General features: G+C 38.7%; 1 protein-coding gene across 7 annotated transcripts in view; it reads right to left on the minus strand.

Annotated features, from left to right (window-relative positions):
* LOC124720389 (zinc finger protein ZFP2-like) overlaps positions 1-12,475 on the minus strand; it is a 201,001-nt gene extending 188,526 nt beyond the window's left edge. For 6 of the 7 annotated variants that reach the window (XM_047245727.1, XM_047245726.1, XM_047245725.1 and 3 more), the window contains exons 1-3: positions 12,338-12,475; positions 10,331-10,417; positions 3,581-3,643 (exon numbers count right to left, since the gene is read on the minus strand). In XM_047245727.1, coding sequence (XP_047101683.1) covers positions 3,581-3,643; positions 10,331-10,399 — 132 coding nt within the window. In that variant the 5' untranslated portion in view covers positions 10,400-10,417; positions 12,338-12,475. Of the gene's footprint in view, positions 1-3,580; positions 3,644-10,330; positions 10,418-11,953; positions 12,053-12,337 lie in introns of those variants that run through there. The other variant, XM_047245724.1, reaches the window with a different exon arrangement.
* Positions 12,476-18,120: the final 5,645 nt, after the last annotated feature.

Consider the following 18,120-nt stretch of genomic DNA (forward strand, 5'->3'; position numbering starts at 1 on the left):
TAAAATGTAGGGTGGCAATGGCAAGTAAAGCTTTTCCCGAGAAGACAAATTTGTTAACATCGAGTATAGATTTAAGTGTTGGGAAGTCTTATCTGTAAGTATTTGTTTGGAGTGTACTCTTGTATGATGGAAATCGACAACATGGATGACAAACAGTTTAAACAAGAAGAGAATAGAAGCAAACATCAAACAATGGAGAATCCAGGATGGAATGTAATCATACCAGAGAAGGAAAGTCACTACTCATGATACAGCAGTGATGCTGATTCACGATAGGCACAATAAAAAGATTCACACAATTAAGGCTTTCGGCCATTAAGGCCTTTGTCAGCAGTAGACACTCACTCGCACGCAGTCTCAGAGAACTGGGAGCACAGATTGGCAGTGTGGTCTCAGCTCCCTGCACATGTATGGGTGTGTGTGTGTGTGTGTGTGTGTGTGTGTGTGTGTGTGTGTGTGTGTGTGTGTGTGTGTGTGTGTAAGAGAATAGAAGCTTTTGAAATGTGGTGCTATGGAAGAATGGTGAAGATTAGATAGGTAGATCATGTAACTAATGAGGAGGTACTGAATAGAATCGGGGAGATGACGAATTTGTGGCATAACTTGACTAGAAGAAGGTATCTGTTGGTAGGACATGTTCTGAGGCATCAATGGACCCCCTATTTAGTATAGGATGGCTGTGTGGAGGGTAAAAGTCAAAGAGAGAGACCAAGAGATGAATACACTAAGCAGATTCAGAAAGATGTGCAGTACGTACTTTGAAGAAGCTTGCAGAGGTTAGGGTAGTATGGAGAGCTGCACGAAACCAGTCTCTGAACTGACAATGACGACGACGACAACAGCCTAGGAAGGTTAGAGACTTTGAAAAGGAAAAATTTACAGGTTATTTTCAGTTGTAGTAAGAGCTGAAGTGCAGTGGCAGAAAGGACAAGACTTCTGGTCAGGTCAGTACAGGATTATGCACAAAAAAATCAAATAGGAGTCATGCAGGGAGAGCCGTAGTAATGAGCAAGAAAATAGGAACATGAGTAAGCTATTATTAACAGCAATGTAGGCATGAAGGAAATACAGCAGTGGTAGAAATTTGTATGGCAACCACAGCAGCAGAAGAATGGAATAGAGAAAAGTTTGATGAGTAATTATTCAATAGCTAAGGAAGACGAAAGCCAATTCTAGAAGGTAATGAAATTCAATAGTAGGAACAGGATGCACAATAGTTAAGAGAACATCGAATGGCATAAATGACTGAAAGGGGGAAGCTCCCTGGTAGAATTTTGCACATTGCATGAATTAGTCACTGCAAACACTTGTTTCAAGTATCATGAAAGAAGCTTGTGTATGTGGAATAACATGGAGAAACCAAAAGGTTTCAAGCAGATTATGTAATGTCAAAAACAAAGATTTCAAAATAGGATTGTACACTACACAACATTTCCAGTGACAGATGTGGACTCTGGCTAGAGTTGTTTTTATTAACTGGAGAGAAATGTTGAAATGGTAAAAGTAGAATTTAAGTACATGGGATTTGGGTAAGTTGAATGAACCAAAAATCATTGATAGTTTGAAAATGAGCATTAGGCAACAAGTGATAAATAGAGGGTAATTATACACTGGGTGATGAATAGGCAGCTTTGAGATGAAACAGTGAAGGCAGGAGGAAACATAGGTAAAAAGTAAGGCCTAGTACAAATACCTTAACAACTCATGAGATGCTGAATTTAACTGATGAGAAGAGAAAATACAAACATGTGGCTATTAAAATAGACAAAAGGGAATACAGACATTACTGGAATGATGTTAACACAACGTGGAATATGGCTAAACAAGAATGGTTGTAAGGCAAAGGGGAATAAACTTGCTCCAGAAAGGGGAAAGGAAGTAGCTGTAGACAAGACTGGAGATATTATGATATGGCCAGAATTTGATACAACACTGAAAGAGCAAAGTCTTAACAAGGCCATTGCAGTTGATGACATTGGCTCTGAGCACTATGGGACTTAACATCTATGGTCATCAGCCCCCTAGAACTTAGAACTACTTAAACCTAACTAACCTAAGGACATCACACAACAACCAGCCATCACGAGGCAGAGAAAATCCCTGACCCCACCAGCAATCAAACCCGGGAACCCGGGCGTGGGAAGTGAGAATGCTACCGCACGACCATGAGATGCGGGCATTGCAGTTGATGACATTCCCTCAGAATTATTGGGATACTTGGGAAAGCCATCCATGACAAAATTATTCCACTTTTGTGCAAGATACGAGATAGCTAACAAAGTTATACATCAACCAGAATGTAGTAATTCAAATTCGAAGAAAGGCAGCTGATAACAGGTGTGAATACTATCAGACCAGACCATCAGATATCACGCTTGCAAGAATGGAAAAGCTTTTAGAGGGTTAACCTTACATAAGATCACTTTGGATACTAAGAGCATGTAACACAAGGCAATACTGATACTATGGCTTACCTGAGACGAGTTAAAGAAAGACAAAATTGTGTTTACAGCTTTTGCAGATTTACTGAAATGCTTTTGAGAATGTGGAGTTGACTGCACTCTTTGGAATTTGGGCAGCAGCAGAATAAATAGACAGGAAGCAGAAGTTTGTCTGCAACTTTCACAGAAACCAGGCACCAGTTGTAAGACTTTAAAGACATGAAAGGGAAGCATTGAGTAGGAAATGAGACAGGCTTGTAGCCTACATCTGATATGCACTCTGTACGACGAAGACACAAAGGAAATCTGGAAGAAAGTAGAGCAAACTGTGTGTTTACAAATGACAATGTAATTCTATCAAACAAAACAGGCATCTTGAAACTGTCAATGAAGGGATGTGTGGGAGGTAAAACTCTGAACAGTAAAATTGGATATCACCACTAAAGGAGATTGTGTGACATACATAAATAAAAGCAATGGATTCTAACTGAAATAAATCAGGCAATGTTGAGTTTAGACTAGAAAATGAGACAGTAAAAGTAGTAGACAACTTTTGCTATTTGGGCATCAAAGTAACTGACAATGACCGAAGTAAGAAAGAAATAAAGTGAAGACTACCAATATCAATGAACATGTGCCTAATAAAGAGGACTGTTCACATCTCATATAAATTTAAGTGTTAGGAAGTACTTTCTGAAGATATTCGCAGTGCAGCCCTGTATGGAAGTCAAACATAAATGATAGGCAATTCAGACAAGATGAGAATGGAAGCATCTGAAATGTGCTACAGAAGAATGCTGAAGATTTGATGGGTAGATGAAACAAATGGAGGAACATAGGGACCAATTTCACTAACACAAGGGACCTGTCAATAGCACCAATTCTGAGGCATCTAGGGATAGTCAATTTGGTAATGGAGGGATATGTGAGGGTAAAAAGTGTAGAGGGAGACTATGGCATGAAGACAAGAAGCAAGTTCGAATCGATGTAGTAGGTGACAGTCATCAGATATTAAGAGGTTTATAGAGGGTAGACTAACATGGACAAGTGCATCAAGCCAATCTATATTATATTCACCAAAACTAAGCCATAACATAACACTGCTTAATTTCATACAGTCACACAAATTCTAGACTTACCTGTTGGTTCACTTTCTCATCCAATTCTTCTTTTAATTTCATGGTAGATGTGTGTAACTGAACCTGTGGAGAATAGTAAAGAAATATCTGCAAGGAGTTCTTTTAAGAAGACAATTTTAGATATATTACAAACAAGTATCACATATTGTAAGTCTATGACACTTCTAAAGAATAAATGACTCATTCTTTTCAGAGTGTGGCCTTCTCGGTGACAGTCAGTAAGGTGCATTTCAATGATCAGTGACAACATATTTGAAAATTTATTAGCCTCTTGTACTTCAGTTTCCTATGCTGCTATTGTCAATCATATTTCCTACTTCCATAATCTTTATTTACTTATCATTAACTATTTTATACGAAATGCGCATCATATAAAAAAACAGTAGTGTAATGAAATCAGTGGGTACAACTAGAATCTTTAATATTAAAATCAACAATACCCATATCATACAACTAATTGCAACATGAATTTCCTATCAGCCAATCACACAGTTTTAATTTGAAATATTAAAATGATGTGGATGAAGCAGGGAGGGAATAATAAGTAAGATTTTTGAGGCCATTCACTTACTGACAGTTTCCTGTTCTTGCTAGCCTATGTTTTGGGATGTGGATTTTTGCATTACTTACAGTATCTTGTTTGTAAACTGCTTTCTGGGAACACATTCTTTAACATTCTCCCTGATGCCAACAGCAGAGTCACAGAGATATCAAAAACCAGTAGCATTCTAAGCCTGGTAAACAAAATACAGATGGCACTATGTTCCACCTAGCATATCACACGGACCTTTTTTTTATGTTACTGATATCACGGGAATTAACACATATCTGAACCAAACACTCCTCTCAGTTTACACACGAGGTAGAACAATCTTGAGGACTTTTCTTGCAGATTTGGTTGGTGTGTTTTTTCCAAAAAAATGGTTCAAATGGTTCTGAGCACTATGGGATTTAACAGCAATGGTCATCAGTCCCCTAGAACTTAGAGCTACTTAAACCTAACTAACCTAAGGGCAGCACACAACACCCAGTGTTTTTTCCAGTTCACTTTCCCATTAACTTGAAATTTGGCATGTTTACTTTCTATACTGACTTGCAGACAAATACAATGAAACAGTATTAAAAAAATTGAGGTTCTGGACAAAGCCCTTCTGAAATAGAGAACACATTCACAGGAACACAACAAACACACACATGGCCACTGTCTCCAGGAACTGGGAATGACCATCTGCTTTTGGTATGAGCAACCATCTGTTAGGGTGGGTTGTGAGATATGAGGAGGCACAGGGCACCGAGAGAGGGATAGCAGTGTAAAAGTGGGAGGAGGGGTGGGGGGAAGATAATGTGTTCTCTGTGATAGCACGCAAGGATGTGGCAGAGACAGTATGAGTTGCTAAAGGTAGTTTTGGGAAGCTGTACTGTGGGAGGGGAAGGGGAGGAGAGAAATTGAGAAAGGGAAAATAGTAATTGCACTGGGAGGAAAGAAGAGAGTGTGTGTGTGTGTGTGTGTGTGTGTGTGTGTGTGTGGTGCTGAATTGAGAGCAGGGAAAGGGGACATGGGTAGAGGACATGGACTAGCATAGGCTGAGTCTAGAGAGGTTACAGGAAATAATATGTTGTGTTAGAACATAGAATCCAGTTGGAGCAAGCTGTGAAGCAGTCACTGAAGTGAACCACATCATGCTGGGGGCACTTCCAGCAAGTGGGTGGTCCAGTTTTCTTGGCCACACTTTGCCACTGGTCACTCCTGCAGACAGAGCGATTTAGTTGTCATGCCTACGTAGGATACAGCACAGTGGCTGCAGGTGGGTAGTTGCCAATCACAGGGTTGCTTTCACAGGTAGCCCTGCCTTTGTGTTGCAGATGTCTGACAGGGCTGCAGGAAACATGCTTGTCCTGCATGTAGCTCTGTTTCAGGGATATGAGACATGAGGCAAGAGGTTGGAAGCAGGGCTGGAGTAGCGATGAGCAAGAATATCTTATCAGTTCAATTGGAGACAAAACAACTGTGTGAAGGGTGGAGAGATTATTCCCGATTTCAAGGCATGAGAGGCAGGGTAAATCCCGGCAGAAAATGTGATTCAGTTGCTTCAGTCATGGGTAGTACTGACTTGCAAGGCAAGTGCTACTCTAGGAGTATGTGGGAGATGGGGGTCGACCAAAGTGTCCGATCCCACCTGTCGGCTTTGACCCGTGACTTAAGGCTATTGTGGTGTTTGACATCATGGCGGTGTGGAATTTAGTTTGTGAGAGTGGCGTATTTGTAGGTGTTCTGATGTGATCGGTGGTGCTCTCTGGTGGTGTGTTCATGAGTTGTGTGTTAGGTGATGTTTTTGGTTTAGTTTGCATGTGTGGCGAGTTTATAGGTGGTGTATTGTTGCGGTTGGTGGTTCTCTCTGGTGGTGTGTTTATGGGTAGCGTGTTACGTGGCGTATGATGTTCATTTGCATGGTAGCATTGCACGTGTGTGGTATTGGTAGTGACTGTGCTTTCAGCGGAATATTTTTCAGGGAGTTAACAATTTTGGTTTTCTTATGTCAATGTTACTTTTTTTTATTGGCGTGTGTTAATTTTGGTAAACTGCTTTTTTTATGTCTTTGGTAGGTATGGATATGACTGGCAGGGTCAACAGTTTTTGGTTGTCAGCGATGATGGGGGACAGTGCATTGTCTCTAATAAAATTTCTTCAACTATTCGGATTTTTGGATGAAGTCTTGAAGTGTTCAGTATGTTGTGAAGAAATGTGGTTTACTAAACTTCTGGCATCTCTGATCAGGGATGGCTATATGTGGAGGTGTCTTAAGGATAACAGGTGAAGGGAAATGTTCGATTCCAATTTGTGGGATCGGGAGCTGCTGTTGAGCTACGTAGATCAAGCGAAATGTCCGATTCCACTGTATATTGTGTTTGGTGAAATTTGAGTAGTTTTGTGCCTTTTTTGTCGTTTTGTGTGGTTTAGTATGGAGGTGTGTGTAAATTTGTTTTTATTTACTTTGTCCCCACCCAAAAACCCCCAATTTTCCACACTTGTCCCGTTAGTTGGGTCTAGTGTAGCAGGGGATACAACCCGTCGGCTTTGGACAATGACGTCACAAGTTGCCAGAGAACAGTTTACCATTTTCACTTTTGCTGTTATGTTTCAGTTTAGTTTTTTTTACTGATTGCTTAATAAAGTGGATCTGTTTACTCTATCTCGTGAGATTTTTTTTTAAAAGCCAAAAAACACTTATCAGCTACTGAAGGGAGCTACAACACTAAGAAGAATCGCTTCTCGTTTGGCGACTTGTGACGTCATTGTCCAAAGCCGACGGGTTGTATCCCCTGCTACACTAGTCCCCGTTAGTTTCCTTGGGTTTTTGTGGAATGTGTGTGTTGGTTTTAATTGTATTTTCGTGTTAGTGGTCATGTTTACATAGGCGCCATATTGGAGTCTTAGTGTATGGTCGTTTCCGCCATATTTGTGACGTCATGTGTCAAAGCAGATGGGTGGAATCAGACGATTCTGTATTTGTGACTGACAAGACAAGGCATGGGAATTCCGTTTCTGGGAACAGGCTGTAAAGGAAATTTTAGGCTGTGCACGCCTCAGTGTGAGCCTTGGCATTTGATTCAAACCACGTTGTTTCCCAATATTCTTAGCTGGTGGAGTCTCCTTACATTTCCTTTCCCCGTAACACTCTGCACCAGAAAAAGTCTACCTTGCACACCTACAAATTCTTTCATCACCACCACTACCAGAACCACTAGTGATAGCAACTGCAGAAGTACTGCCAGTATTAACTTTTAGTTCATAGTATTATTCACTGACACTGCTACTTCAGACACTCAAATCATTGTAATACTATTAGCCATATTAAAACTTAGTTTCAGAAAAATATGATATAAAAAGGGAAACCATGGTCCAATTTAATAGAGGGTCTGATGGACTTAATCAGATCAAGTTCAATAAACAAACCAAGAAGATCACAAAAATGTCATCAATGAATCTTGATCTGGTGAGCAGTTTGTGATTCTGGGTGGTTAGTAAGGAATCCTCGAGGTGGCCTACGAATAAATTTTCAGAACATGGTGACATACAGTTGGCCTTTGATGTACTGCAGATTTGTTTGTAGGCAATCCCTTCAATAGAGAAGTAATTGTGTGTGAGAATGTAGTTGGACATGGCGACCAGGAATGGGCCGTAGGTTAGGAGACAGTCAGACACTGAGGAAGGTACTGCTCAGTGACAAAGTCATGTGTGTTGGGGGATGTGATCATAGAGGATGATAGCACTTTCCTAAATTGTACAAAATGGAAACTCTTCCTACAACATACCACTCATCCCCATAACCCCCCATAGCGTCAATGTTTGCTAGTCTGTTTGCTCCGCCCCACCTATTCCCTACCATGCTCATTCTAGCACTGAGCAGTGCACACACCTGCCCCACAACTCCCCCCCCCCCCCCCCCCCGTAAAGCCTCCCAATACTGCACCTAGAAGCCCTATTCTGTCACCCTATGTCCTTGACCAATCCCACAGTCAACACAGCATCACCTCCACCCCTACCCTGCTATCCCTCACTTCCCACCCCACAGCACCTCTTTACGTCACCAGTCCTACCAACAGATTTCTGCTTGCATTAGATGTATTCATGATCTAGTGTTGTTCTGTACTTCATTTGAATGACTTTGTCCAAAAGCTTACATATTTAGCAGTCAATTGATTCTACCTACCTGAAACCAAAGGCCTCCTCAATGTGTTGAGTACAAATGTATCCCTTGTATACCATTATTCTATCCTGACATTTTCTGTGTTTGATTCTACTTTCTCTGTTCTTTGGAAAATGTAACTGAGGCACCTGAGTTGTCGGCAACTGAGTTTTGCTTTTCACTGGTGGACCAGTTCAGATACAACCTCACATGAAAAGCTGGAACAGCGACTGCTCAGTCACACAGCTTTGAGCTAATGGAAAAACAGATACATTTACAATAAAGATGTATCACATGATATGAAAGTGCATTGTAGTCGTCACTTCTGTAGTTGTTCCAAAAAGAAGTGATAAGAAGACTGGAACACCAAAGGCATGTGTGCTAAATCTACGATGACTTGCCTTTACCAACTGCTTACATTTTGAGATCAATGCTAGACCTACAGTACCAAGAGAAGAATGAACATCCTGAATATGAGCAAGACACTACACACACCAAGTTCAAGTTCATAGAAAGAAAGGTAAGTGAGACATTGAAAGTACAAAGGGGTTAGGGGTTGGATTGTTTGAGGGAAGAGGCCAAACTGCGAGGTCATTGGTCTCATCAGATTAGGGAAGGATGGGGAAGGAAGTCGGCCGTGCCCTTTCAAAGTACAAAGGCTTTCTTCCTTGATCTAGCTACAAAAACACAAATTAATTACAGCACTTTGATGAAGAAAGGAATGAACAATATATTTTCAAAATGAGTTAATGAGGAGAGAATTATCCGTAGAATGTTGATGGTCACACACTGGGAACTTCAAATCCAGCTGATCTCAGAAATACTGAATCAAGAAGTGAGCTCTAACAGTAGCTTTAGCATGTTTTAATATGCCAGAAGCTGACAGTGACATTCTGCTATAATTATTTCTTTTATGAGCACCAAATCTGTAGGCATATGTTGTGTGTTACAGATGTGTCATATTTGAGCCTACACAGTTTAACTGTCAGTATACTAACATTTAAGTAATTTGTGTGTTACCAAATATTTAGAGTGGTAATGTGAAAATCTACTGGTTAAAGAGCATTGCAAACATTCCGTAGTTAAAACTGTAACACTCCTTTACTCTTTCAGTATCAGCATTACCACAATTTCCTTCTTAGGGTTGTAAATTACACTACCAACTACTCTTTCATTTAATAGTATTTAAGCTCCTCAAAGGATTTCAACAACAGCTCCGTCACCTACCACTTCCCAATATTTAATAGATTCTGAATATCTACCCCCAAATCAAAAACTGATCAAGAACAGTAATATTGCTAACAAGAACACTGAGTGCATAAAACCAATTAGATGAGCAATAGCAAAAATAATGCACCAGGAAAACAATATTGTAGGCCATGAGTTTCAATTTCTCCATCAGGCACCATGACAAATAGACTGCCAAATATTGTCTTTGCAATAAATCCACAGATATATATCCCTCTTGTCTGAGAAAGCAACTATGCTCAACTTAAAAACTGACCACAAATAGAGCATCTGATCAATTCATCCAGCAAGCCATACAACTGATCTACAGTAGCAGCTGAATCATCTGTACTCTAGCACGTAAAGTCCTACTCAAATATTACTATATCATATCCATTAATAATACCACTTTCTAAGAAAGAAACAAATCTAGACATTAACAACACACCAAACTAAATATCAAAGTAGAAAATTAATTTGTAACAGGTGATTGCAAACACCACAATAATTCAAGAACATGTGACAATTTCCTAGTAGACAACAAACCTGTAATCATTAACTACTGGCATGCCAACATCACACTAACAATAAGCTACAGAAATTTTAAAACAAACTAAATATTGGAGAGCAGCATTATATACTACAAGATACCAATCCATTGCAAATATGTTGCACAGCCAAGAGTCACAACTTCGTTTGGTCAAGAATCAAAACCAACAGCCAGTACCAAATATTTCATCTGACAAACAACAGGGAAGGTAATCTGCTTGTTTACACACCACATGGCACACAGAAATTAATGAAACAATGGTAAAAAACACAAGAAGCTATTTACGAAGGAGCCTGGTTCAGCATATACTTCATTCTTCTCTTTTTTCAGCCAACTAGTTCCCTTGGAGTCCATGAGTGCTCTCCTAATCCACTGAAAATCAAGAAAGCAAAAGTGATTTTGTTTAAATTGTTACTATTCAACATAGTGCACAGGCAGCATTTTCTGGCTGCAGCAAACGAGTCAATGCATATTAAAAATTTAAAACTGGCTGAGGAACAAAAAACCTAATAAAAAGAACGGATTTACAATTTGCTGGTGATAAGGACTCTGAAGCCTCACTGTCATTAATGGAAAACATAACTCAATTTGACAGAAAACAAAAACCACACACAATGGAAACAAGTGACTTACAGTTACTGCTGTTAGTAGCATTTGCTTGTGGTATACAATCCTATTCTGAATATGGTAGCTGACATATCTTGCTTTTTCCACATAAATTTCTAAGTGTCATGTGAAGCTACTAAGATAAAGTGAATTTACCAGACAAATCTATTTACTGTAGACAATTTTACATATGAAGAATAAAAGATTAAAATGAGTCTTGGGCTATATCTAAGCCTGCCAATGTATCCTGCAAATTCCTTAAAATACAGAATAATGTAAGAGGTTTATAATTATGTTCTTAGCAACGTATGCAAGGACAGAAAAGAATTATTTCTCAATGATACTGGCTGCACCTTCAATCAATCTATAAACCCACATTTGCTCATGGTATTCAAAAAAGCAGAACATGAAAATCCACCCATACAGACAGAACTTTCTTCTTTTTCGGTCAGTTTAGTATGTATTTTTAACAACAGTTTCCTTATACAGTCATCTATATTCAACATTATCGACTCAATATAGCGTAATGCTGCAATCTTTACCCAGTCACTAAAAAACACACACTGCTGCCTGAACGTTGCATGGAAAAATAAATGATTCTTGACTGTCTAGATTTAACACTTATTAAATTCCTCTAACAAGATTTAGTGAAATTACTTTCTCATAAGCGTACCCATGACAATGTTCTGTGGTTTTGGGATGCTTTTGTCGATGGCAATTGCACATACCCATTAGGCCTTACAGAGTAAATTACATTTCCCATATCCTTCCACAGAGTGAAACGTGCACATTACTACAAACAACAGTTATCACTATTTACTAAACTATGGAGCACATAGGCACATTGAAAATCCATGGAAAACGCAACACAATGAATTCGCTCTACAGCATTATCTTTCATACCAACATAACCAATCCCTGATACTCAGTATTAACGTGTGCTAACGAATCTAATGTATTGGCAGTACAACTGTTTGCGCTACAACCCGGGCGAACTACAGATCAGATTACAGTGAACTCTTACTGTCCCTATTCCTTCCTTCACAAATATTGTTACCGAACTTCGCATGCACAAGTAAATATAACAATACGAATGCAGCGGGCGTGTGAACTTCATGAGGGCCTTTTATCGTCAATGACCACGTATTTCACATTGACCTGCACTTTCTCTAACCACCACATATAGACACTTTTCCGGTAATTACAGACAACATCAAAATTTCTGGCGGTTCTTTTGCTAAATCACGGGAAACATTTAGCAATTTTATCGGACAAAACGAAAACAGCAAGCATATTACATACCAACACGTCGATCTGGTATTTTTCGTAATTGCCGACCAGCACAGGTACGTAATGTGCACTAATATGTTTGTCTAAACACTAGTCACCTCCTGCTCGCAATGCGGAAACATAAGTTCACTGAAAATAACAAGTGTTTGGTTCTGATGCACATAACCTGAAATAATTACTTATTAAATTCTGAGGCTATCTCAAACCATAACCAGAGGCGCCAAAGATGATACAAGAATTAAATGTGGAACAAACTTGTCATTCAAATGTGCCCAATTAATGAAATTAAACCGATATAATAACTGTACGAACAGTTACGACAGCATCATTACAAGGCATTGGCAAACTACTTCATTCGAGGCAGTTAGCTGTAATGATAATTAAGTATTGACTTACTGCCACACTCAATATGCGTCTTTCCGTGATTTCCTGTCTCCACCATCAAATCACTTACATGTTACACAGAAAACGCATCATAATACCGTACAAACGTATGACACGAACTACTAAACTCTACAAGTCTACAACCATCTGCTGCTGTGGTCAAAGTCAATAAATGCGGAAGAAAAAACCTACCACAGAGGTCGTTCTAACATTCTTGGAATCGGAGCTGCATATCTGCTAGGAAAAAAAGTTAAAGTCGTTTGTTGGTTAATTTGGGGGAGGAGACCAAACAGTGAGGTCATCGGTCCCGTTGCCTTCTCTGAAAACTAGCTAGAACAGACAGTTACGAACCTAACTCATGATGAAAATATATTGTTTCTAACGGCAACAAATAGACCTAACTTCTTTGAGGATGTCCACATCAGTGAACTTGATATGGCTCTGGCAGCAAATGACTAACAGAGTACAAAGAATAAGTGAAACAGTATTCAGTAAAGTACATAAAAAAATTAGTAGTGTCGTATCTCTATGAGGAACTGAAAGTTTAAGCACAGGGCAGCAGTATGTAGAGGAATGCTGGCTCAAGTTTAAAAGAATAGTTGAGCATGCGCTGGACAGATATGTACCCAGTAGAACAGTTCATAATGGGAGGCAATCTCTACAGTATACAGTTACTGTAAAGACACAGCTAAAGAAATCGAGACTACTGTGTCATAGATGTAAAACAAAGCATAGAGCTGTAGCTAGAGAATTGCTGAATAAAACGCATTTGTCTGTCAAGAGATCAATGTGTGAGGCTTTCAATGACTGCCGCAGCAGAATATTGTCAAATGTTGTGTCAGCTGCCCACGTCGAATATCGATGCTGTGACTCTGACGTGGAGCTATGAAAGAATAAACATAGATAAACCGAGACCAGGCAGACCTCACGTACTGATGGGGAGGAATTACCGGGCATTGTTGTCAAATGATATTTCACAAACCCCAAAGCAATTCTGGTGGTATGTAAAGGCTGTTAGTGGCACAAAAGTTACTGTCCAGTCCCTAGCGAAGGAAACAGGAACTGAAACTGAGGGTAGCAAAGCAAAATCTGAAATGCTTAACTCTGTTTTCAGATTTTCCATTTCAAAGAAAAACCCAGGAGAAATGTCCCACTTTAGTCCTCATAACACTGAAAAGATGAGGGAAGTAAGTACTAGTGTCAGTGGTGCTGATAAACCACTGAAATCGTTATACTTGAGTAAAGCTCGAGGGCCCAATGGAATCCCTGTCAGATTCTACACCGAATTTACGCTAAGTTAGCCCCCCTTCTAACTAAAATCTGTCACAGATGCCTCAAACAAAACATGGCGCCTAGTAGTTTAAAGAAAGCACAGGTCACGTCCATCTATAAGATGGAAGTAGAAGTAATCCACAAAGTTATAGTCCAGCATCCTTGACATCCATTTGGTTTAGGATCTTAGAACATACTCCGAGCCTAAACATGATGAGGTATCTCGAAAAGAATTACCTCCTCCTTGCCAGTCAGCAAGGATTCCGAAAATATCAGTCATGTGAAATCCAACTCATTCTTTTCTCACGTGACATACTAAAATCTTTGGATCAAGGCAGTCAGGTAGATGCAGTATTTATTGATTTTCGAAAAGCATCTGACTCAGTACCACACCTGTGCTTGTTATCAAAAGTACATTCATATGGAGTATTAATTTAACTTTGCAACTGGAATGAGGAATTTTGGTGGGGAGGATGCAGCATGTTATTTTGGATGGAGAGTCGTCGTTACATGTAGTAATAACTTCAGATGTGCCCCAGGGAAGTGTGTTAGGCTCTTGCTGTTAATAGCGTATATTAATGACCTTGCATACAATATTAACAGTAACTTCAGACTTTTTGCAGATGATGCAGTCATCCATAATGAAGTACTGTCTGAAAGAAGCTGTGTAAATTTTCAGCCAGACCGTGATAAGATTTCAAAGGCATGTAATAACTGACAACTTGCTTTAAACGATCAGAAACATAACACTGTGCACTTCAACACGAAAAACTGTAGTATCCTATGACTATAATACCAATGAGGCGAGCTATATAAATACCTCGGTATAACCCTTTGTAGGGATATGAGGTGGCTCAGTTGGTGCGAAAGCAGAGGGTAGACTCCAGTTTATTGGTAGAATACTGGGGAAGTGCAATCAGTCTACAAAGGAAATTGCTTACAAATCAGTCATGTGATTGGTTCTAGCATATTGTTCGTGTGTGTGTGACCTGTCCCAGAAAGGCCTAACAGGGATATTGAAAGTATACAGAGAAGGGCAGCACAAATGGACACAGGTCTGTTTGAGCTTTGTGAAAATGTCAGAGAGATGCTGAAGAAGCTGAAGTGCAGAATTTGAAGAGAGACATAAACTATCCTAAGAAAGATTACTAACAAAGTATCGAGAACCGACTTTGAATGATGACTATGCGAATATATTATAACCCCTTATGTATCAATCACATAGATATAGTGAGGGAAAGATTAGATTAATTACAGCACATGCAGAGGCGTTCAATCAGTCATGCTTCCCATGTTCCAAGGGAATGAAATGGGAAGAAACACTAATAACTGGTATTTGGACATACCCTGTGCGATTGACTTCAGGCTGGCCTACAGAGCATAGATGTTGATGTAGGTACACGGGAAATTGTCTACAGTTGTCATTTATTTGTGTCAAAAGCCAAAACAAGAATTAATCGCTATGTTTAAATCAATGAACATAACAAATCGTTAAAATCTTCGAAGAGTGGCGTGTGTACAGATTTATCTGGCACCTAAAAAGGTTGTTTGCTGAAAATGTTTGGCACTACATGAAAAAAATTGTACTCTAAAAACCTGTTATTTTATTTAATGTGTCTACAAAAGCTGCTCACGGAAATTGACAATGGCTGGCAGAGTGGTGTACTCACCATGTGCCCCTCCATATCCCCATCTAATGATGCCTAAAGATTGAGGATGACATGGCGGCCAGTCAGTACTATTGAACCTTCAAGGCCTGTTTGGATGGTGTGTGCTTGTTTTTTTTTTTTTTTGTTAGAAAAACAATCTGTATTGTCTTTAAAATATGTTGCGATAATCTGAGAAAGTTCGGTAGAAATACTGTTATTACTCTGCTTAGCCAGTGAGACAACAAGAAGATATAAAGTCTGGTATCATTCTGTAGGTTGTGTACAAGGTGAGTACCAAGCAATTCTTACAACATAATATGTATGTTTATAGTTAAATTATTTCAGTAGGAGCATATATCAACTTCCTACTTTCGAAGTTGTTCATAGCTAAAGTTTTTTGATATTGCAGATATGAGCAAAAATGGTTAATCTATGGGGTGGAAATGTATCATATCTGTGCTATCAGGCAAATGGGTAGGTTCTGGTTGTGTGTAATCATGTGTCATTGTGTAATTAGTGGAAGGGGATTTGTAGTTTCACTGCAGCTCACTGAATTCTACAAATGTTGAATGTCAACACAATATTGGCAAATGTATTCAGATCATAGTACTGGCGACATACATTTGAGCATCTATCCAGTGAATTTCAGAAAGGAAGTAAAGAAGGTTACTGTTCAACTTGACTCTAGCTTTTAATACAGGAACATGGATATTCAATGTTCAATTATATTATAGTGCACTTGAACAAAGCATAACTACAAAAGTTATTATAGAGTAACATTATTGTTTTGTCATTTTTAACTGACATTAGGTGCAAGGATGAAAAAATATTAGCTCTCAATTGTATCTTCAGGTCATAGTACACAACATGGAACAGAACATGCAAGAATTTAAAAATTTGTATTTGGGGACATGATATAAATATTGGAGAGATGACAGGTAAATGCTACATGTCAAACATCGAAGTGCCATTTGCAGTTTCACTCGAACTTATAATGCATCTTTAATATGAATATCGGATTTTTAAATGGTGTCCAATATGCAGCTCTACAACTATGCAACATCTGTTCTTGTTATTCGAAAGTGGTCCACAGATAGAAATTTTATTATGATTGCTACATCTGTAAACATCATCCAGCATCTCATGTAAGTACCCCAAAAATGTATTTTTGAGGATACTGTAGAGGCACTATAACGCTGACATGCCAATATCTATCACCTGCAGTTTCCGGCAAACTGGGTTTGCATCCAAAATTTGTGTTCCTCATCTTTAAATGTAGCTTGATACATGATTCAAGAAGTACTCTAAATTTGTTTTTGTAATTCAGAAAAGATTTATAAAACAATTTTCAGGTTTGAATGGTAATTCTTTTAAAGGTGAATGTGTGATTTCCATTTTATTCCTGCCTGAAATCTGTTTTGGTATTCTTTGCATTTTCTTTCATGTGTAATTAATTATTCGAATGTCACGCTCTATACTACTACATAATACCTGCCTCACTAATTTCAGTTGACACAGATGCCATATAGAAAACTGTGTAACTATGCAGAAATTGCAGCACCCCTATTACTGTGGCATCACTCAATTGAAGCCACTTTTAGTTATGTCATAAAACATAAAGTCGTTTTAACTGTTTGGCACCACTTTCATTCACCCACACTAATTAGTGCCAGAAGTAAATCGAGCAATTGCCATTATGGTTTCAGTGATTCTGAAGCTAGTATGCAGTATTGGTAGCTTTGATATTTATACCTGTGTATTAGGATAATATGCAGATTCAGTTTTAGACTATATCAAAGATCTCTACAAAAATTGTCGGTTTTAGTAATGTTTGTTGTGCTAGAGCCACTGGAAGTGGTGTGTCTACCAGTCCAACTGGCACCCATACAGACTTATTTCTAAAAATTATGTTGCAACTGTATGGTTGTAATTAAGTTATATTATAGCCTACTAAATGAAATTATTAGTTAATTTTGTGTGCATGTTGAAAAATATCCTATATATTCTTTGAAATGCAGAGAGACAGTTGTGAAAGTCTGATCACAATAATAATGTTACCGTACTTAAGCCAAAAACAAGAAAAAGATGTGGAGCATTATTTCATTATTCGTAAGCACCAAGTAACTTTGACAACATCATGCGTGTTTTTATTCCAAACAGCATGTGGCCTGACTGTGACTATATGATGTGTATATTAACAGGAATATAATATTTAATTTCTACATTTTGGGTTGCTAGCAATGAAACGTTTGGCCACTGCAGTAGTGGGCACATCATTGTTAATTTATATTGTTTATGCTGTCCCATTATATGATGCACAATTAAGATTTCTGTCTGAGTAAGCGAGTATTATTGGATAGTTTATGGAAGGTGATTTGTAGTTTCACATTAGCTCACTCATTTCTACAAATGGTGAAACTAAATACAGTATTGGCAGTGTATTCGGATTTTAGGGTTGGCAGCTTCAATGCTCACAGTCCTTCCCACTCCAATGACCAGTGGCGATCGATATTCCAAATATTGCTTTTCGTAGCTCTTACATGACCCATTCCTTAGCCTGATTGCTTCCCATTTAAGGAAGTCTGAGTTAACTCGGTGTCGAACTATAACCACTTTGAGAGAAAGTTGTTATAACAAAGTTAAAGTAAGTTGGTGTGAAATGGCTAATTCTTCATATACATTCCTTTCTGAGGTAGACAGTGTAGAGCTTGTACAGAAATCTTAAAGTGAAAACTAGAAAAACAACGATTTCCATGACAATAGTCTTTATAATGACAGTGATTCATTTGTAAACAATTCGAGTAAAATGATAGCGGAAACAGACCACCCTGAAGAGATTCGAAAAATATCAAACAATGAAAAGTTTTGGTTTGT

This window comes from Schistocerca piceifrons, chromosome 11, assembly GCF_021461385.2.
Source record: "Schistocerca piceifrons isolate TAMUIC-IGC-003096 chromosome 11, iqSchPice1.1, whole genome shotgun sequence".
Classification (NCBI taxonomy): Eukaryota; Metazoa; Arthropoda; class Insecta; order Orthoptera; family Acrididae; genus Schistocerca; species Schistocerca piceifrons.